This window comes from Amphibalanus amphitrite, unplaced genomic scaffold, assembly GCF_019059575.1.
Source record: "Amphibalanus amphitrite isolate SeventyFive unplaced genomic scaffold, NRLGWU_Aamphi_draft 000608F_arrow, whole genome shotgun sequence".
NCBI classification, from domain to species: Eukaryota; Metazoa; Arthropoda; class Thecostraca; order Balanomorpha; family Balanidae; genus Amphibalanus; species Amphibalanus amphitrite.
The window spans coordinates 194,503-215,908 of record NW_024882102.1 but is presented as its reverse complement, the minus strand read 5'-3'; the positions used below and the strand labels follow the sequence as shown (position 1 = coordinate 215,908).

The following is a 21,406-nucleotide window of genomic DNA, read 5'->3' as shown; positions in this document are numbered from 1 at the left end:
GGGACTACCGTGTTAAATAAGGTAAAGCTATGTGCGCCACGAAACGCCGTTCATGGGTTAACTATCACTTCTCGACACTCTCACACAGATTTTCACACAGTTATTCGTGCAACATTGGAACACGTTGAGGACGTAGCACACACATATACGGACGTGAGGTGAAGTGATATGTTGGAAATCAACCAGCTGAAGGACAGTGTTAGGAACACGGCATAGACCAACGTTCATGGACATGTTTGTAACAAAAATATACTCTACAGCGGAGCTCAGAAACGGTGGCTTACGAGCCATGTATAAGGAACTGACTTGGTGCCTTGCTGGCAGGTTTACACATGTCACATACTGACGGCACGGACTTGTTAACCACTCACTTAAACAAAGCAGATAGGACTCGCGACAGTTACATTGGCATCTCTCAAGAAAGCAACAACACAACAACAACGAATGGACACCTGCTTAGCTTTCGTTCATGGGCATCTCATTGCTGGCACTCAGGCTTCTTACTCTCAGCAGTCCTGGAGGGATCCCCACTCCGGAAGCAGGCGCTGTGGCATGTTTACCAGCTGGTTCTTGAAGAACTTCAGCTGGGGCGGAGGCCTTTGGGTTCGTTTCAACCTGAGGCTCAGACTGGGTCAGCATTAGCTGAGGTGCGCGTTCTTCTTGTTGACCACACTGGATCAGCGTTGCCTGGGGCATGCTGTCTGACTGTGGCCCGCAGTCTGGCTTCGGCATGCAGTCTGGCTGAGCCGAGCAGTCTTGCTGAGGACCTGTTGGAGGTCCGCTCACCGGCCTTTGGCGAGGTTCCGGTCGGCTCTCGCCTAGCAGACTTTCGATGCTGAACAGCGACAACGACGCCTTCTTGGTCGTGTTACCAACATTACTAACCGGTGGCTGGCTATCGTCTGATGGCGGTTCGACGGGTTCTCCGGTGGAAACCACGTCAATCTCTGGCTCATCGCGCCTCTGACGGCCTTCCCACTCGGCGCGAAGTGTGGCGAGTTCAACGTGGATGCCCTTCTGGGCCAGTTTACGCTGCTGACGCTCCAGCTGCTTCACCAGCTTACGCTCCCTCTTGTCGGCCTCCTTTCGCTCCAGCTCCTCCTGCGAATATGAGAACGCTGAGAGTTAGTATCGAAACTCTCTCAAACAAACTCACCTACCGAATGGCTCATCTTCTTGTCGGAGTAAACTATCGTTGAAGTCAGCATCAATGTCCACTGATATAAAATAAAGAGAGCGAAATGGAGACAAAGCATTTGCATCCCCGTACAACGATCGTTGACACGTAATCCTCTGCCCCAATATTTCTCACTCCATTCCCTATCGAACACGCTAGCGGTTGGGGTCGTTCTTTATCCTCACCGGTGATATGGGGTCACCACTGCAGGTCTGCGGGTGGGCGTTGTGCGCCGGCCTCCCCGGTCCCTTCTTCGTGTGCTCCTTCTTACGCCATTTCGCCCGCCGGTTCTGGAACCAAACCTGCGGAGGAACCCAACAGTCAGACACAAAAACTGGGGCTGTAGTCAGCCGAAAATGGCCGCACCAATTACTGCGATCGTGCGGTGATAGTGGCGCAAAGGAGAGTGAAAACTGCGCCGGGATTGTCGGGAATCTTATCTTTTAATTGTGTTGGCCGGTGGTGTGGTGGTGGTAGGCTAAGACCGCCATTAGATTCGCCATTGCGGCGGTAAGCTGAGATCACCATTAGACGGGGATAATGGCGGCACGCACAGTGGGAAGAGGGTGGAAAGTGGCGATTCTGCGCGAAACACTCATTACAGACCGTTAACTGGGCTCAAGTCCCGCATTGAATTGCTTATAAGAAAGCTGTTACGCATTTTATATGCTTCAAAACATTTTGATAGTAACTAACTATGTACATTTTAGATACGTAAACCCACAGCTGCCTTTTATCTGCCTTGGCTCAGATAAATGCAATTAGGTATTCAATTTCTACAGCCTACGCGCCGACTGCAATCGGCCTTTTTTGTTCCTCTTGAACTCCCGTCGAAGCAAACAAAGTTTTGATATCAAACTAAGCACGAGTACGACAACAAGCACAGAACATCCACTCAAAAGACCTCCATATCAAAAGCAAGCTTAACATTACTTCGCTGCTGGGAGGACGGCAGCAGCGAAACAAGGCAAAGCCGGGGAGAAGCCAGCAGCGAGGAGTAAGACCCGTCGTTAGTCCTCATGTCGCCCCTCCAAGCACACTCACCGCCACTCTGCTCTCGGTGAGACCCAGTCGCATCGCCAGCGCCTCCCTCATGAACACGTCGGGGTAGTGACCGGACTGGAAGGCCCGCTCCAGTTCCTCCAGCTGCCAGCTGTTGAAGTTGGTCCTCGAGCGACGTCGCTTGGCGGCGGCGTCCTCACCGTCTTCAAACTCTGTTGGTGAAAGGAGGAGAAGATCGCAAGTTAGGTCAATCTAGAATGGTGGGCAAGCGAGGGAGGTCGACGTAGAGTGCAGTGGTAAACTGAGGAAGGAAGGTCAACAAAGCATGGTGGCTATTGAAAGATCAATGAATGCAGTGTCGTTTAGCCAAGGGGCCAATATAAAAGAATCAGGAGAAGAGGGTGGTAAAAAGCTCCTCTTTTTTAATCTAAAACAGAGTTTTGGGAAGCCGAGAGAGGAGGCATAGAGACAAACATTTCGCGAGTGAGTGTCCAACTTGGTCAAATGCAAGCTGGTAGGCTGGTTGGTCATTATCCAGGTTGAAACGATGAGGATGGTCGCCACATTTGCACGTCGGTACAGCACTGAGCGCAACCACAGCGAATAATTTTGCTGTCGGTCAACATCTCTACTTGCTGCATTCTAGCAATAGACCGAATTTTCGTATCCAGATAAAGGTGTTGTTAGCCAATGTCCACATCTCATATTGAAATACTAAAGTAACGGAGGCTTGGTCCCCCCCCCCCATGTCATCCTGGAGCGTGTTTCAAATACGTGCAACATTTCATATCGCGCCGACGGGCCCCCTCGAACGTCAGCCAGCGTCTCACATGGCTCCGTTCTCGGTCCTCTCAGAAACTCCCCGCGCGCTCGCCACAGCATTTAGCCCACTCCATGCGCGACCGGGGCGTTTACCACGGCGCGTTATCGCGGCAAACACGGCGGAGTAGCGTGTCGGAACGCCGCTCTTGCCGCCTTGTAGCCAATCAATGCGCACTGTCGGGCCGACAAATTGAAACCGATACGATCCCGGCGCATGCAACGTGCCGCCATTGGAGCAACGGCCTAGGGCCGCAGTGAGCCGGCTGGCTAAAATGATTACGGCCGTATTTCATAGCTGGGCGCGCTAATAGCCGCTGTTAGCCGGGTAGCGTCGGTTCGTGGCCGGCGGCGTACTCGGCGCAGCAATGGCCGGCGCGGCCGACGCGGCGCGACCCGCCAATCACGTGCCGTCGTGGCGAACGTGGTGCGCTGGGGTAGACGTGGTGAGTTTGGACGGTGGTAGGTGAAGAGGGTGTGGCAGGACGACTGCGTGCAACGAGAGTGCACGTAAGGACTAAGGACACTTATCCGTAGTTGTTAGCTCTCTCAGCGCTTTGGGGTCTGAAAACGTCAGAAAACTAATGCTGAACTTATCTAGATTGAGAGCTTGGCTAGAGACTGAACTGGAGTAGAGCTAGCTACACTAAGCTAAAGCAGTGTTGTTATGAACTAGAATCGAGTGCGCTGTGCCCACAGACGATTATACATAGAACAGTCTAGTCAGGAAATAGCTAAGTTTCCTCCTAAACTAACCATCCGGTCTATGAAGATTGCTGGGCGAGGCACATGGCCTTGTCCCTCCCTGGTCGTTTGCCGAGCAATGTGCGAGTTCCGGTAATCGTTTAGCAGGCTCAGGCTGTGGGTGCAACACTTGCAGCCAACCTACGAAAACACACGGTTGCCCCCCTCTCTCTCTCTTTCTTTCTCTCCTCTTTCTCTCTCTCTCTCTCTCTCTCTCTCTCTCTCTCTCTCTCTTACTCACTCACTCACTCACTCACTCACTCACTCACTCACTCACTCACTCACTCACTCACTCACTCACTCACTCACTCACTCACTCACTCTCACACTCTCTCTCTCTCTCTCTCTCTCTCTCTCTCTCTCTCTTACTCACTTACTCACTCACTCACTCACTCACTCACTCACTCACTCACTCACTCACTCACTCACTCACTCACTCACTCACTCACTCACTCACTCACTCACTCTCTCTTCCTCCTTTCCTCCTCCCTCTCCTTTTCATGCTCTTTCTAGCATACGTCGCCAAACTGCATGGCACACCTACCGTGACATGAGCACATCATTCTGGGTTCTAGAAGGCCATTTAACCCGCTCCAATACCTACGTTTCCAGTTATTAATTTTGACAAATGGCCATGTGAAGGCTTCAGTGAGCATTACTGCATGGACGGCGAGGCGTTTTATAACACTCATGATGATTACATGCTCATTGATGAGTTTGCGGTAAATATGATTGAATTGACGGACAGTCGAATTGAATTATATTGGACAATGACGGGAGTAAAATAAATTAAATGACGGATGGGCGTGCAAGGATTTCGTCAATGGAAAATATACGTGTTTCTCAGCAGTGTTCCCTGTCGATAGTGCCTTTGGGCCTACATAGAGCAAATTAACTATAACATGACTGATATTGAGACTATTTGAGAGATCTACAAAATCTCAAAGCGAGAGATGTGGTCAAAGCTGAAAGAGAAATGTTAGCTTCCCCAAACTAAAGCGGTGTATCAAAGAAGCCTTTATTTTACCTTTCTATGTGGTGAAAGCTGTAAAGCGGCACGACTTACCAACATGAATGTGAATGCCTACATCGACAGTTATTGCCGCATGACAGGCGGCAAATAAATGCAAAAAAAGCGATGATGTGTCCAAATTGAATTACACAATTCGCGAGTTGAGCGCATGAAGCGAGAAGTTATAATTTCCCTAAGTCTTTACACTTACATGCCTGTTCGATTCCATCGCTTTCCCTGCAATCCAATCCCAAATCATTTTGAACATCTCGGCCGGTCTGACGTTTGAATTAAAATCCAAGTATAAATTTATACATCTGGAGCCAAAATAATTTTGATATAATTATATATTTGATTCGCTAATTTGACAATGTGCATATTAGCCACAGTATGTCGGAACTTGCGGTCAGTATTGTAGCTGGTAGTTTTGACCACACCACTAGTTCACATCCTCACAAACCAATTAAGCCCATCCTTCCATCGCCCTAAATTCCGGAAACCTGCCTCCAAATATGCAGAATGAAGCGTACCTCACACACCGTGCAATTTTGAAGCTTTATAATGTAATATGTCCGCCACATCATCATTACGTTTCCACATAAATGATTGTTCTGTGGAGTGACGAGGGGCGTGGATCAGGCACTGCCAGCACTAGACGCACATACTTCACTGTCCGGCATATCGTAGTCAGACAGGCGTAGTCGTAAATCGCCGGCAATGGACTCTAATAGAGGCGTATGCCCGCCGGCGACAAATTCAGATTGTCCACTTTGGCTGGCTGTTTGGCGCACATTGCTGCGTTAGTGAAGGGCCAATGGATATGCATGTTTCTTTGAAAGGAATTTAAAGCATGAATTGATTCATGCTAGAGTGTAGTTGTCTTTTTTGGTTTACAGCTTTGTCACTGTCGAGTAAAAGTGCTGTATGATCGAGCCTGGCAAGTTTGAGGTCCATTTTAAATACACCAACTGCAAGACAAGACCCAATTTTGACACTTTGACACTTTGAAGACTTTGACACGACACCCCAACCGGGAGTGAACGTGAGTCAAAAGTTGCACCACCAGTAGAGAATCATTCTAGCTGAATATCGGCTAATGAAATTTATAGTGAAAATATCGGGTTGTCATATTGATTTAGATATTATTCGCTGGAAAGGTTTATTTAGGATTTTGGCAATTAAATTTCGGTAATGGATTTGGGTGGGTTGTAATCTATTGTTGCTTGGGTTGGCACGATGCATTTTGCATCATAATAATCGGAGACATCGTTGCTGCTTTGTGGAGTTACTGTCTGTGTAAAAAAGCTTTCCTTTAAACTCGAGCAAGAGCTGCAGGAAGACAGTTTACATGGTATAGCTGATAGCAGACAATTGGACAAATGGACAATTTCTGCCAAGTTTTCAAGTACATATCTGCTGAATTTTATATCATGTGCGGTGAAATAGTTGTAAAAGTCTATATCATTGCATATTTTTCATCTTTATCCGATCACTAACAGCTAGCGGAGGTTATCGGTTGAACAGGTGCCGCCACCACCACCGTCGGTTCGACAATCACCGCTCAGCACCGACCTATAATTCCGCCAGTACCCAGCTAATGGGCGTCACCATTAGCCGCATCCAACGGGCGAGCCAACTGAACGCATCTCAGCGACTTTATAATAGCACCCCGCCTAATTACCTCTTGCCATATTTAGTCACAATTGATAGAAAATTCCTCCCGGAGCCTATATTTACCGCCCATCACATTGGCACGCACCAATTATCCTTCTGCTTCTTCCCGTCTTCGCTGATAACGACTTAATTGGTGGCAAAACGAGGTGCACATTTGTACAGTATATCTAAAAAGTATGTCCCCTGGTTTGGCTCTCCCACAGGAGGCGAATCGGTAACTTGGCTGAATCCCAGTTGCGGCATCCGGCCGCCAGGGTCGCTGCCGCGCGAGCGGCCTTGACCGCTCGCATGTCATTGGCAGTTCGGTCCCTCCCCATCTATACCGAGGTGGGGAGGGGAGAAGAGGGGAAGAGAGGGGAGGGAGCGGCATCCGCTCGGCACTTGGCGATACCTGGCTGACCCCGCGCTCCCTCGCTGACCTTTGTCCTGCCCTCAGGCGAAGACCGACTTCCTGGCCTGTAGCGGCCCAGCGGAAAACCGAGTTCGCGGGGCGCGACTCCATTGGCCCAATCTTATAAATGGAATGCTGTCGTATTCACGGCATTAGATAATATTAATAGTGATACCAGCAGTGGATGTGGTAAAATACAGTCCAAAATAAACGAAAGCACTCGATTCGTGCATAATGCGCCCTCCCATTCAAATAAGCCCGCCCACTTCGATAGATGGTGTAGTTTCTTAGGGCGTAGAAGATGCAAAACACTACCGATTTTTTTTTAGCTCGGCCACTGGGACCGACAATATACAATTGACTGAAATGCATGAAAACCATTTTGCATTTAGGTAATAGCCGTTTTCTGCACCCAAACTTTAGCCAGTGACGCCCTGTCCATTCTAAAGCGTTTATAAGATTGGTCCCAGCACCCGATTTTATATGAGGAAGTCGTTTAAAAAGCATCTTATTTCTAACGAATTTATTATTATGGCCACTTTTACAGGACGTCTATAGAGCTTTGACTTTTACATTTCTTCCTCGTTCAGGAGAAACGTTTTAACCCTCGCCCCGTTGGGAGGGGGCCATTTTGGCCCCCCCCCTGTGGTTTTTCCTGAATAGCAAGAAAACGGCGGCGCGCAGCGCCGCCAAATTTTCAGTACCTTCCCGGGCATCAATTTGACACCTTCACACCAAATTTCAAGTCTCAGGTCACCTTAGGTCAGGAGTTATTGAGGTCAAACTGAGGTCATGTTCGAGCAAAAATGAGCAAAAAACATGCAATCTTGAAACGCTCACCAAATCTACAGTTATCAAGCAATTTCAAAGTTCTTTATATGGTCTAGTAGACAAAAAGCGGCGCTACAAGACTGCTATCTCGGATTTTCAAAATTTTTGGTTTTTGACCAAAAAAAATTCAAAAAATTGAAATTTTTAGAAAAACTTTGAAAAAATCCAAAAAATTTCCGAATTTCGAAAAAACCGGAATATATGTGATAGTTCCAGCGCTCTTCTATATACATACCAAATTTCAGATCGATATCTCGTTTTTTGGCCAAGTTATAGCGAAAAAACTGTTCAAAAATAATGACGTCAAATTTTTGAACTAAATTTTTAGCAATTCTTGACCACCTACGGCAAAACAAAGACCACCATTGAACTCCCCGTGACGAGCTGCATCGATTCGATACCCATTTTATGCAAAAATATTAACTTTGAAATTTGACCTAATTTGACCTGACCTTGACCTGACCTTGACCTGACCTTGACCAAAACGTGATCTAAGCTGGCCCCAAAGGCTGCCTGACCCATATAATCGCATTTGTCATGTAAAATGGACCATAAAACATGTATCACACGACACTTTCATATTGTGACCCCCCGTGACCTGACCTCTGTGACCTGACCTGGTATCAGTGACCTCAAATAGCAAAGTATGTGTTTGAAGAACATTTCCCCATCGATGATTTTCAATGAAATGCATTTTACTCGATTTTACAAAGCATTTCTTGAAGTGCCTGTAAACGGTGAAAATTGGACCTTTGACCTGACCTGTGACGTCATCGGTTTGACCTAGGTCAATAAAATTGGGTCACAAGGTAGTTCCCCGTTGGGGCTATCCAACGCCGTTTACCGCTTGTCGCTATGTTGCGTGGTTCTCGAGATCTTAGGGGGGGCCAAAATGGCCCCCCCCAACCGGGCGCGTTGCTCGGCAGAGCCCAACGGGGCGCGGGTTAACCCTCACCGGACCTTCAGGTTTTCTGAATACCGAGGGACGTTGGGGGTTGGAAGTGAGGAAACAACCCCCTTCGCCGATTCGCCCCTAATTGAGCTAGAGCCTCACGAAAGAAACGATCGTGTGCGTCGTTACGAAATGCAGCGATTGGTCTCCGATTTAAGGACCAGGGTCAGCCGATGACTTCGGAGGTCAGGTCAAGTGGCCCAAGGCACAGGTTCGGTTTTTGGTAAATAACTTCGCTAAAAATGATCGCAGATCCGCGATTTTAGCAGCATCGTGTTTGTCTAGCTCAGGCGTGTCGAATGGTATACTTTTTCTTCGAGTGAGGTCAACTTAACCCTCGCCCGTATAGAGGGGGGGGGGGTCGAACGGACCCCCCTCCCTCGGTTTTTCGCGAATAACTCGCGTAAAAAGCGGCCGATCGCGACGAAACTTTCGTTACCCTCGCGTTAATCAATTTTACACCCACCCTGAAATTGTCATGACCCTGACCTTAACGACCTTTGACCTGCGACCTACTTTTCGAGACCATGTTTGGCCGGAATCGCGATTCGGCGTATGTCGGCTCGCATTAGCGGCGCGTTTGCAGTCTTTTCGTGGTTTTAAGCGTTCAAACATGGGATATGATGTTGCTTCCATGCATTAGGGTGGGTGTCAAGGTCACCGGAAAGTCAGGTCAGGTCATTGACCTTTGAGGACCTCGGTTCACTTTTTCGAGTTTTACATGTTTCTAGGCCAGTTTTAGGAGCTGAATTCGAATTTAGCAGCCATATGAACATTTACGAAGTAGTTTTGGTGCCCTCGTAACATGTTGCGAAGCTGTCAGAGGCGGTTGCCACCTACTACGAATACCCTTACTGGTTGACCTGACCTGACCTGACCCGACCTGGCGTAAATGCATGAAGACATCATCTGTGATCAAAACTAACATGATATTCGTGATCAGCACCCCGAAAACCCCATAGCAGCTACGCTTTACGACTTTCTAACAGGCCCGATTTTCCCGACTTTTGGGTCATTGACCTGACCTGGAAAGTCAACCGATGACCTAGGACCTTAAAATTGGGTATCATCGACTTCCTCTCGTCACGGCCAACACGCTCGTTTTTTCCGCGAAGCTCTAGCTCGATCAAGGGCGAAACGGCAAGGGAGGGTCCAACGGACCCCCCCCCCCCCCCTTATACGTTTGCGGCTGGAAAAACACCAATATGGGCGAGAGTTAAGGTGTTAACCTCGGGTCAAGGTCAGGTCACAGCCCGTCAGGTCACGAAGCTGGTCAAAGGAGGTCATATTGCATATCAATCGATTCGGCAGGTCTTTTCATGTCCATTAGTGGCTTTATCGACTCGGTAGCTTTAGTTGATCGGGAGTTATTGACGAAAAACTGATACCCTTGGTTACGTGATAAATGACGTCACGCAAGATCAACAAAGCAAAATTAAAGCATCAGACCTTGCAAGGAGCGCATGAAATCACGATTCCGTGTGCTTGAGAATTTGAGATAGTTGTATATCATTTCCGGACCAAACTACCAATTTCCATATTCCCCTGACTTTTAATGGTGAGAGACTGACCTGATCTCAGGCGACCCTTCAGAAAATCCGAGATATACATTTATACAAGTTGTGAGACTCTCGATCATACTATAAGATCCTGTAAGTTTCATCTCCCTATGAAAGCTCTGCACTGAGGGTGTAGCGAAATTGAACATTTTAGGAGTGTGCACACAGTCCTAAAATGTTGAGGACAGTTTAGGACAGTTTCACACAGTTCATTTTAGGACTGCTCATTTATGACGTCATAGATCAGTGACCTGACTTGACTTAAAAATGCGATTGGCGTAAAAAATCTGACTTATCAAATCCCGACTAAAAAAATCGAGTTATAATCCGGTTAATCAAATCCCGACCATGTTTTTACCTGGCCATTAATGTTCTAGCCTTACAGGTGATTGTTTGAACGCGGAAGATGCTGAATCTTGGTTAACCCCATACTTATCGTATGATAAAGAACGTCAGTGTTAGAAAGTTAATTAACAATTTTATTTAGGATAGTTTAATTCAAGTGGGTATAATCCGACTTGACAATTTACTAGGAGGGTTTTGCAGCGCTATTAGTTCGGCATTTAATTATAAATCATTGCTAATTTCGATCCGGATATCGTTATTCAATGCTGGCCTTTGCGTCCTCAGAAAATTGTTTATAGTCATGAAGGCTTGCATTGACCCATACTTTCCATTTTTCAGCACTATTATTCGCCGTAGTTGACCAGGTGTTTTCTTCAGCTCTCCCCTGAATCCTTTGGCTTAGACCTGGCGTATCACCCGTGCATCGCAAGACGCACCTACCACACACAAGCTCATGATCCCCACGAACCCACATCAGCGTCCGTTCGCTTGGTGTGTGACCCCTTGACCTTTGGCCGCGACAACTGCCAGCTTGCTGGAGCACCCCTCCCTACACGCGCTGCCCCGCCCGCTCCCCTCCCTCCCCCCCCCCCCCCGGGTCGTGTCACGAAGGTTCGGGCTTACGCTACTACCGGCCGCTGCGCAGCTGTCACCTAGCGGGCCTGGGAATGTGTGGTCTGGTGCGGATTCAGCCAACTACCGGCTCGCGACACCAGCGCCACGTAGTGGCGACGGTACATTCTTTTTAGACACACTGTACGGCCGAGGTGCGGTGCCGTAGAAATGCGCGTGCTGACGGGCCGGAAATGGCGTGCGGCGTGCAGTTTTTGTTATTGTTGTCAGTGCGGTTAGCGGCCGGCCATTCACAATGGCGGCCGAAATGGCGCTGCGGCAATTTCGGCACTCATTTTAAGCACCCTCAAACGAGCTGGGCCGAATTTAATTACAAACATATCCTGTCGGGTAGGTTTTAAAAATGGGTGGTTCATTATGGAAACATAGGACGCAGATGAGATGGGATGGGAATGACATGGAACAGTTATGACTGTGGTGTGTCCTCAGGCTTTTCTAGGCGAATCCTTTAGTGCGCTCATGGGCTCTAAATAACAGCTGTCCTGTACATTTGAAGAACGATATTGATGGCGTACTTTGTTGTTCAGACCTGGCACAAATTTGGCCAAGTTGTGCCAATCGTTGTTCTTCATGGTTGATGTCCCAACATCTGCTCATAAGTCTTTATTCTAAGTGGTGCGTTTGGCAGCTTATAGGTAGGGTCTTGCTTCGTCACACAGTTTTTACTCACGCGCTCAGCACATTTCCCGCATTTCACACAAAGCTTTCGGTGTTTGTACACAGCATCGTTGTACGAGCGGCATTGCGCGCGGCACGGTCTTTGCCTCCGAAAGGCACCCGTCGTGCTATACGTCAGGGGCAGGGACTCAGGACCATCATTGCGTCATTGCGTCATTGCGTCATTGCGCGTCATTGCGCGTCATTGCGCCACTGAGAGTTTGTTAGGTGTGTATTAATTCAACTGGCTCGCTTAGCACGCGCACGGGAGCGTAATGATACTGGTACTCGATGTTCGGTGACGTTGCGCACACTAAACTTGTGTAATTTTGAAACGTATCTGGTTAAAAATGTCTGGTAAATTTTTTTTTGGGTATTTCGGCTAGCTTTGTCGAGGCATTTTGGTAAGGTTTACCTCGGCTTCACAATTTCAAGCCCTAAAATGTTTTCTGGAAGCTGACATTTCCAGAACTGTAGTTTGGATGTGCTTTACATCATTCCTTTGCTTTACAAATTTAGTTCATCTGCAAATTATAGTGTTACAGCACCTATGAGATAACGTTAGTCGCGGATGGAATTCAAGCTTCAGAATGAGGCGACACTGCCGGCACTGGCTGCCATCATTCACTGATCAATGGCTGGCAGTTGGCATGTATGCAGTAAAAACTTGAATACCTACTTGACAAATATGCCACATTTACATTCTACACCATCAAAGTGAATGAACTTCCCGCATTTACGCTTCACCTGGAATTCAAAATCAAACGGAGCTTTTGAAATCCATATATGCTGCCAGCAATATTGATTTCGTCTGGTAATCACGACTAAGCATTTCTGGTAATCACCTCTAAGCAGTTCGATGTAGAGCTGTCTGTATGGGGTTTACAGCCGGGTTATGTCATGTTGTGTGCATGCCACTACTTAGGCGAGCCATTACAACTGTCGGTAATGGGTGGTTGATGACATCCATTTCGACTTGCCCCAGAGAACTGGGAAACCATGAGCGAGGCTGGGGCAGGAAAAGGGGCTTTGGAGCGACAACTTCCACATACCTATAAAACAAAATATGATCCCGAAACTCAAAGTGAATACGAAACTAGCTCTAATTACGACGGAGCTAAAGCTGAATAATTAGCACTATTGAGTTGTTTGATGGGTGTTTATGTAATGTGGTTAATCAAATCAAAATGTGCTGACTATTGTTATTTCAAGGCATATGTCATGGTTATAATCGGTAGTCTGCACGAAAACGATGGTCCATGATTAGAGCCTGCGAGTCTTAGATCAGCAATGAATGCACCTGTTCTACATTCACTCTGAGTTATTCTCTTATGAGTAGGAGCCAGGACTAGGAGGACCGTAAGCTTCTCTAGGCCTTCTTACCTTTAGCCAAAACAATTTTTCTGAGGGTTTGTCCTTCAAACAAGAAATGTGGTTTGAGAAGATGTAACTGTTGAAGGGAAGAGCACAAATCTGCGAACGTGTTTGTTTTCAGAACGTGAGATCAGTGTTGCACTGTAACGTAATGAAATTCTTCTGTGGTCAGAATTCATTTCTTTTCTGCGTTATAATTCTTCAGTTATGGCGTAATGTATCTGAGGCTCCTTTGTCTGTTGTTATTCTGTTATATAAAACTGCGGTTGATGCATCCTGTTACACGCTTATATCGCTTTAGTGACAGATCGCGTGTATTTATAACCTATTTTTCTTTGGATATACGAAATGGAGCTGTCTAGATGCCTATTTAGAAAAAATGCACCTATTGCTCCTTGATATGACTTTAGCATGGGCAGCTGTCCAGAATTCATTAGTTTTTCCTTCTGACCAGCTTACTGGTTGTAATCTAATTTATTTTTGCTTATGTTTGTTTTACCCATTTTTACCCTTTTTTGCTGAACTGGTTACTTGAATTATTGCGTGTGTCCCAAAAGTAAGGTCATGATTTAAAACTTAAATATCTCGAGAAGTAAGTGTCCGAATCACTTCCAATTTTAACACGTGCAAGGTACATCCATAAAATTATTTTCTTGCATGCTTAAACCATTTTTGATCATAACTGCACCGAGCAGTAGGCATAAAACTGAGAAGGTCGAAATTCAACTCTTAGAGAGGGTCCGTCATTAAAACAAAGGGTAAATACCGCCCAGTTTTCGGCCCTAAGCAGACCCTATCAGCTCGCCCTATCTCTGAACTCATGCATAGTTTCGCCTCAACCGGTAAAACGTCAGAAAAAAGGTATAATGTACGCACAGGGCATGTATACTTAGCCACCTGTGCTTCGAGGTCCTGAGGACGACAGCGGGAATCGGGTGACAATAAATCAAGAGAGGTGGCCGAGAGTCCTCCCAGTGGTTCTTCCGCTCGTCGCAACGCAGCTGTGCCGACACCATCAGCCAGCAGTGGTTTCAGCAGGATGGAGACTATGCTTGCACCGTCCTAAAGATCATGCATTGTCTCCGAGAGTGGATGTGAGATCCCGTAATTTTCAGTCAGGGCAACGCCATTGAATGGCCTCCGCGGTCACCTGACGTTACACCTTCATATTTTTATTCTCTGGATACACAACAGAAAGATTGTCTTTTAGGACAACCCAACGAGCCGGGAAGAACTAAAGGATGATCCCTTCGAGCAAACATAGGCGGCATCTCACCAGAGAATCGCTCCAGAATAGTGGAGGAAGTCAAACGTAGTCTATTCATGCACGCGGCCCGAAATGGTAGCCATGTAGAAAAGCAGCAAATGTGGGGCTACGAGCCAATGTATTGACTCATATATATGTCAGAATAAAATTTTATAAAATGCTCTTTCATATGATGTCCTATTTATATCTATCCATCGCGTATTTTTGGCAGTGTGGCCAAAACAAATGATGACCTTACTTTTGGGACACCCTGTATTTACAGGCGTGCAGTTAGGGGTAGACGGAAGCGACAATAATTTGGTGCAGCCAGGGGAGGGGGCGAGCTACTGAGTGTAAGTAACGGAAATTGACACAGCTGCTCTCTTATTTTATTAATGTAGCGAATGAAATGAACGTCATCGAGCCAGACTACGTGGCAAACCACCGAAGTCGCGGCTTTCCTCGCGGCCCAAATCCAGAAGGATTTCGGTTCCGTGACCAGCAATTTGTTATCAGCCCTCGCCTTTGACCGTTCGCCGAAAGACGGGGAAGTTGACGCCCTCACGCACATCTGCGTCCTTTCTGCTGCGTTTATTTATCAAAGCTCTTGGGCACGTGACGCAGCGTGATTAGGGCACCTCTGATCCGGAAGATCCCCCTAAGAACCGATTCCAACTCCCCAAAGTCTGACAAATGGAAGACAAACAAATGTATGCTACATCATCATATTGAAGTGATGCAGATAACAACGACAATACCATGGTAGCATAGGCGTTACACATTATTCAATGAATATGAGGTTATCTAAAGGATGAGCGGTTGAAAATTCTTAGACATAACATTATGAACACCCATTTCATGTGCGCCTTTGCAAGCGGGCACAATGTCGACCCCACTGCAGCGCAGGCCCCGCGTGTGTTTCGTTCTGCAATCGGTCGGAAAACCCGGCCGCTGACGCCTTGGCTCAGGCCGCCCCGTCGCGATCGAGTTGGGCCGACCGACCGCCGAGGCGTGTGGGCTGTGGCTTAGGAGGGATCGGTGCTTTACTGCTCCACTCAGATGGAAATGAGAGAGAGAAATTGTTTGGCCCAGTGAGGTTATGGGACCACTGTTGAAGCCAGACGGAACCTTGGTTCTGAGAGGTCTAAATTGTATAAACACCACTGCATGGTAGTCTAACATGAATATAATGACAGTTTGTAAAAGAAAACATGTTCTCAGCAGACCCAAACCTTCTGTCGAATTATCCTATTGAATTGGCGGCGGCGGGCGGTGGCATCATCTTGCCATGCACCAGGTTTCAGAACTCGTTCCGTACATTCAAATATATGTTGTAGGAATCCCCTCGCACCAAAGCAACATGAGAACAATTTTGCTTGTGGTTGGTGTCGTAAGATCTATTCGACAACAGATTCAACTTTGATATCGATTTTTCACACCATCATTTTCATACCACACAAACTTATTTGAGGCCGTCTCCACACCCATTCACAAACATGTAAATGATATCATAACTAAGCTCTCCGTCCGCTTCTGAGGTACCGATAACAACCACCTCCCCTCTTTACTCTCTTCTCTCCTCCCCTCTCTACTCACCCTCATCCATATCCTTCTCGCATCTCTCTTCCGTCTTGTTGTGCCCCTGACCGGGTGGCGTCAGATGACTCGTCAGATGACCCGTCAAATGACCAGTCAGGTGACCTGTCAGGATTCGCTGCACGCCAAACTGAAGTCCTCCCGGGTGACCGCCTTCCATCGCCGGCATCGGCTTGGGTCGTGCCACCGGGAACGGAAGAGGCACCAGAGGACGTGGTAAGAGCATGCCGAAGGGCATGCCGCCGTAGCCCAGGTGGGGTAGCATGGTCTCCAGTAGCATGGTGCGAGGCGGCGGCGGGCGGTGGCGTGGCGGCGGCGGCGGCGGAGCCAGCTTAGCACCGCATCGGCCGCTGCCAGTCCCTCTTTGCGGCTTCGCTAATTGTCAGAGTTCGTTGGAGTTGTCAACAGCCACTGTCTAAGGTCCGATAAAGTTCCCACTGTTGGTAACACTGGTAGGGAGTCTCTGCTGCCGACTTGAAGCCACTTCTGCAACAGTTCTGGTCTTGAAGTTCGACTTCCTTGCAATCCGTCGCACTGGGATCGCTTACTTCTTTCGATGGTCTTTGTTTCACCGCCGCTTGCCACCACCGAAAACTTGCTGAGTTGGCGGCTGGGTGTTTTCAGTAAGCCACGCCGCGCAAACACGAAAACAACCGTCCCTTCGACACGTCTGACGGCACCTTGGGGCCGAGAACTGCGTCCGTCCCGCCGGCCGCCGAAAGCCAGTTAGAATGTCGGCTGTTAGCGCGGCTAGCCAAGCCGGCTCCCACCGACGCCCCGCCCTAACTCCGCCCCGGATCCATAGTGGGCGGAGCCAGTGGCGCGCTCCGCGAATCAGCGTCCGGCGCGGTTCGCTCTCCATTAGTGACTCGTTCTGGATGAGAAATAGAGCTGGCACGGGTGTAAATGATCTTAATTCGATAACGGCGCCGCAATTCGATAGATTAGAGCTGGTTGAAATTAGTGTCCGGTTATTAATTCTTCATTGCTTAATAGACTTAAATGGTAGAATGATCAGATTGTGGGCGAATTAATTCCAAACGGCATGGCCTGGTATGTAGGCGAATGAAATCACCGCATATAACGCAATGGCATTGCTAATGACCTTTCTGATTGACCGGAATGTGGCGTGCATCGGACTAGGAGCGCTCATAAAATTAGCGGTGAATAAAGCCTGCCATGCCACCACCTAATGGTAAAATTGATGGATGCCTCCAATAGCGCTCCAATCGACCACAGCTCTGATATTACCGGGAATAGCATTTGCCGTCCTGTTACCGGTCAATATTGCGGTATAATGTCAACATGTCTCACATTACTTCGTAATGCAATCGAACGATATTTGATGCTGTTGCTGCCGCTGTTGTTGTTTCATATGACCGTTATAATACTTCACATGCAGCTGCAGGAATTGACTCTACAATTGGCATTAATATGTTCTGTTTTCGCCGTGTATTGACGAAGGGATCGTAACTGATGCACTAAGCAACATAACAGCTGGAGCCTTTGCGAGTTTTTTGTGATTGACACTAAGCCGAGAGTGGCATCAAAATAATGCAGAATTTATCTGCCGAGCCTTACATTTAACGCCGGTATAAAATAATTAGGTCCGGTCAGGAAACAGTGATTTAAACAGCTAAGGGATACGTCCTCGAAAGGGCATATCACCAAATCCGGTGTATCGTGAGTCCACACGTGCTGTTTTGGACCAGATAAGCAGTTTAGGTTCTATGACTTGGTTGTAGGTACTGTTGTGATCTGTGCAGTGGTCCTCACGGTTCAGGGATCCGAAGGGTCGTCCGTCTTGCGCACGCAGGTGTATTCCTCTCGCGCGACCAACACAGATCAAGTGAGTGCCAGCTCAGCTGGCCACAGACGCGTATGGCAGCACACCTACACCAACGCGAAGGAATCTCCCTCCACCAATGCTTATGCGCATAACAGGTACTAGGGCATATTCATCATATTTGTAGTGCACTTGTACACTAAATCTGTAGAACTCTGCTTAAAATGCTTGTTTTTTGTGTCAAACGACGATGCTTATCTTGTTTTCTTCAATCATGCAACATAAGGCTGTCATGATCAGGGCTGCGGAGTCGGAGTCGACAGTTCTGACAGCTGACCAGAGTCTGGGTCGGAGCTGGAGTCGATTTTGGAAGCCGGGCGGTTATGTTTTATGAAACGAGTGATGCTTGTATTTAAGTTATTTTAGCGTGCAGTGATATCGAATAATCATTCTTCGGCATGTATGAGAAGACGTGATGAAAATTAATTAAAGAATCGGCCCTTCCCTGCCTCTACCACCGTCCACCACCAATTACAGAACATAACGCCGCCGCCGCCGCTGAGACTGCCCCGTCCTCCACCCTGGCCGCGGTGGGCTCCGTTTCAGGTCGGCTGACTTCCCGGGTCCGGTCGGAAGGCACACCGTGCGTGATGAATCGCCGCGGTGCGCCACGCTGTCAGCGGCGCACCACGCCACGCCTGGCGCGCGCTTATTTCCCGCCATCCTCGCCGGCCGGCGCGCCGCCTCCAATATCCCCCGAGTCAGGTTTAATCAATTCTGGCGCGAGCGGCGGCCCGCGCCTAAATAGGAAAACATCATTAGTCGGTGTAATTGAGTTGTTGTTTTCCCGCGGTCGGCTGTAGGTCAATAAGCTGGTGGCGGGAAATCAGCTGACTGCGCGGCTGCCATATCAACTACATTTGAACGCCACGCCCCCGCGGCGGAAAACGCGCCTAAATTGGTATTTGGTGGTTCATAACAAAGTTATGATATGCGTCGGCTTTCTTATACGGCCTTGGTCGGCTCTTACAAAACTAGCATCATGTAAAAATGAAGTTGTATTGGCTAATCCACGATCACACTCTTTCCGCTCTTTTGCTGCCTTCTGGGTAAAAACAATTTGACATTCCCAGTTCCCACGCTTCTAAAAAAAACTATTTTTTATGCTTTATATATGTTTTAGACAAGCTGTCCGCTCATTTCAACAAAATGCATGGCTAGATCCGAATTTACTTTTTAGGGGAAGCCAAGGGGACCTAAGATGTGTCTCCAATATCCACAGCAGTGCTACATGACGGCAAATCAGCGATTCGAACTGAAAATTGTTCCATCCTAAATTCATTCTGGTTCAGCACTTTTTCAAACTATTTTTCAAATCATTGCCTAAAGATTGATTTACATTACTCAATGTAATGCTGCTCAATACCATGCTGTGCCATACAAAAACACTCATGTAGGTATGTTTTCGGCAAATCAGTCAATGCAAATAAGCGTCGGTTTTTTTCCTAAAAAAATTTGATCCAGATGAATACAGTAGAAGTACTATTTTTTAAGAAGTAGGTACTATTATTGCCCGTTTAGTTACATAGCTGATGTCTGAGGAAAACGTATGATGATGACCATCAGAGAAAATTATTATATTTTCATGCATTAAATACTGTCAGTTTTTTTTTTACACCAAAATTACCTCATAAGTGGATAATTAATTTCAAAAGCTATCTACCTACCTACACAGCGAATGTAAGGAATCGAGTGGCCAAGACCAACCTCTTTTCGACGGAGAAAATTGTCAAAATATTTTTGCAGCATAAAACAGCGGCCTCTTTAACTGAGTGATTCAGTGGTGCTTTCAGCTAGTGCTCCATCACAGCAGAAGTATTCGTCTTGAATAGTGACTATTGGCCAAATGGCCTTATGTGCCAAATGGCGTCTCTTTCGGAATCTCAATGCCTCCAAGTGTCAGTTTAACTGTATTGTGGCACATTAAACAAATCCAGGCCGTTATGCCATCTGAAATAACCTGAGGGATAGCTCTGCGGGCCGTGCGGCGCTCCGAGAAGTAACACGCCACCATTCCCCACAGAGCGTTTCATTTGTGGCGGCTTTGTCGCTGTATCTTCACATCGGAGGATCCCATCTGGTTGAAATATGACAACGCTCTCCAGATCCCCCAACGTCCGGCAAATAGCGTCATTGGCGATTCAGTTTCGATCTGGCGGCGTTAACAAAATTCATATCAGCCGTGGATCTCAATCCGTCGCGTCGCCAGACGGAGACCATCGCCCGAGCACAATTTTCCAAATCGCCCGGGGGAGAGTTTCATTGGTCAGTCTAGCGGCGGCGGCGAGGCCGGCGCATTACCAGCTTATTGCGACAAATATGGTCACCGAGGGACGATTGTGGCGCAGCGCCCGCTGACGCGCCGCAGCGGCGGCGGTGAGGGATGTTTGTCGCCAATCTATGACGAGACGACGAGCTGGTTTGAGCGGCGTGAGATCGTAAATGGACGGCTGTAAAGCTGGATAGACCTGACGAAGGGAAAAAGAGAGTCGAGCGGCGGTGGATTACCTCGACTATTGCAGCGACGCCGCCGCTCAGCCCCAGGCGGTGGTTTTATTACACCCATTGACACCCTGCGGTTGAGAAAGACTGCGGGTTAGTAAAAAAGCGACGGGAGAACCCCAAATACCTTCAACCGATTTACTTTTCTTTCTAGGCATTTGAAAATATTGGATATTAGATTGAATTAGTGCTTTAAATTAGGCTGAATAAATATACAATACATTTCAAACACATAGGTAAACCTTGGCTATCACCGGAATTCCTTCAGCGAATATCGATCACCGAAATTTCGAACCTTCGAAAGTCTTTCTTAACATTATACAAAAATGTTGATTGGATATTGAGATTAGCCATCCTGCCATGGCACTGGGTTTTTACCATGGTTCATTCTTTTGCTGCAAGAAAAAGGTTTCAACTAAAACTATTTCTTCCACATCAACTGAACTGTCAATTTAGCCGAGCGATCAGTCAAATGCGATCATCGCAGAGGTCATATATCTTGTCCAGTTTCTATTTCAAAGGAATATCAATGCAAAAGTGCAGTCAAGTGGGTTAAAATAAAATTCGTCCAAGTTTGATACAGATACCCTTTTGGCAGTTTTATCGTTTTATTTCATAGTTTTTTTTATTTTTTATCCTTATCTTATATGTCCCTTGTTTTTACAGTTACATTGCAGATCGTTTGATTTATAGCTTCCATTAGACCCATGACTAACATTTTGCGTGGAGCAGTTCCGGTTTCCTAAGAAATTATCCTTATCCAGGCCTTGCGCCTTCGGTGTCATAACTTCATAATAGCAGGGTCAGAACGATCGTTGCATTTAAGATAATATTCTGTCAAACAAAACTGACACATCGATTTACCAAGTAATCTTGAGAGGTGCTTTTTGCTAGCATTGCCAAAAATGACACGTTTCAACGTCACTTTTATCTATAGTCTAACGAAAAATGAAACACGCTATAGATTCCTGCCGAGTTGCCATAGGCGGCGGAACGAGGGGAGCATCAGGGCACCGTGCCCCCTTTGATTTTGACATTTTAACATT

The 21,406-nt window shown here is 47.3% G+C and overlaps 1 protein-coding gene across 2 annotated transcripts; it reads right to left on the bottom strand.

The window, feature by feature from the left end:
* Positions 1-354: 354 nt before the first annotated feature.
* LOC122363179 (homeobox protein unc-4 homolog) lies at positions 355-16,748 on the bottom strand. Of its 2 annotated transcripts, none has more exons than XM_043332144.1 (4): positions 16,013-16,748; positions 2,222-2,391; positions 1,363-1,479; positions 355-1,101 (listed from the first exon to the last, which is right to left on the bottom strand). In XM_043332144.1, the coding sequence occupies exons 1-4, from the start codon at positions 16,290-16,292 to the stop codon at positions 457-459; spliced, it is 1,212 nt and encodes a 403-aa protein (XP_043188079.1). In that variant the 5' UTR covers positions 16,293-16,748; the 3' UTR covers positions 355-456. The 2 variants fall into 2 exon arrangements, with proteins under 2 accessions (XP_043188079.1, XP_043188078.1); XM_043332143.1 differs by having other exon boundaries at positions 355-1,106; positions 1,365-1,479; positions 16,013-16,725.
* Between the last annotated feature and the right edge of the window lie 4,658 nt (positions 16,749-21,406).

Excerpts from the sequence above, each read along its gene's own strand:
- LOC122363179 (XM_043332143.1), bottom strand. The coding sequence starts at position 16,292 with ATGCTACTGGAGACCATGCTACCCCACCTGGGCTACGGCGGCATGCCC. Across the intron at positions 2,392-16,012 it reads CGAGAAGGATATGGATGAGG|AGTTTGAAGACGGTGAGGAC; the intron begins GTGAGTAGAGAG and ends TTTCACCAACAG. Across the intron at positions 1,107-1,364 it reads CAGTGGTGACCCCATATCAC|CGCAGGAGGAGCTGGAGCGA; the intron begins CGGTGAGGATAA and ends CGTTCTCATATT.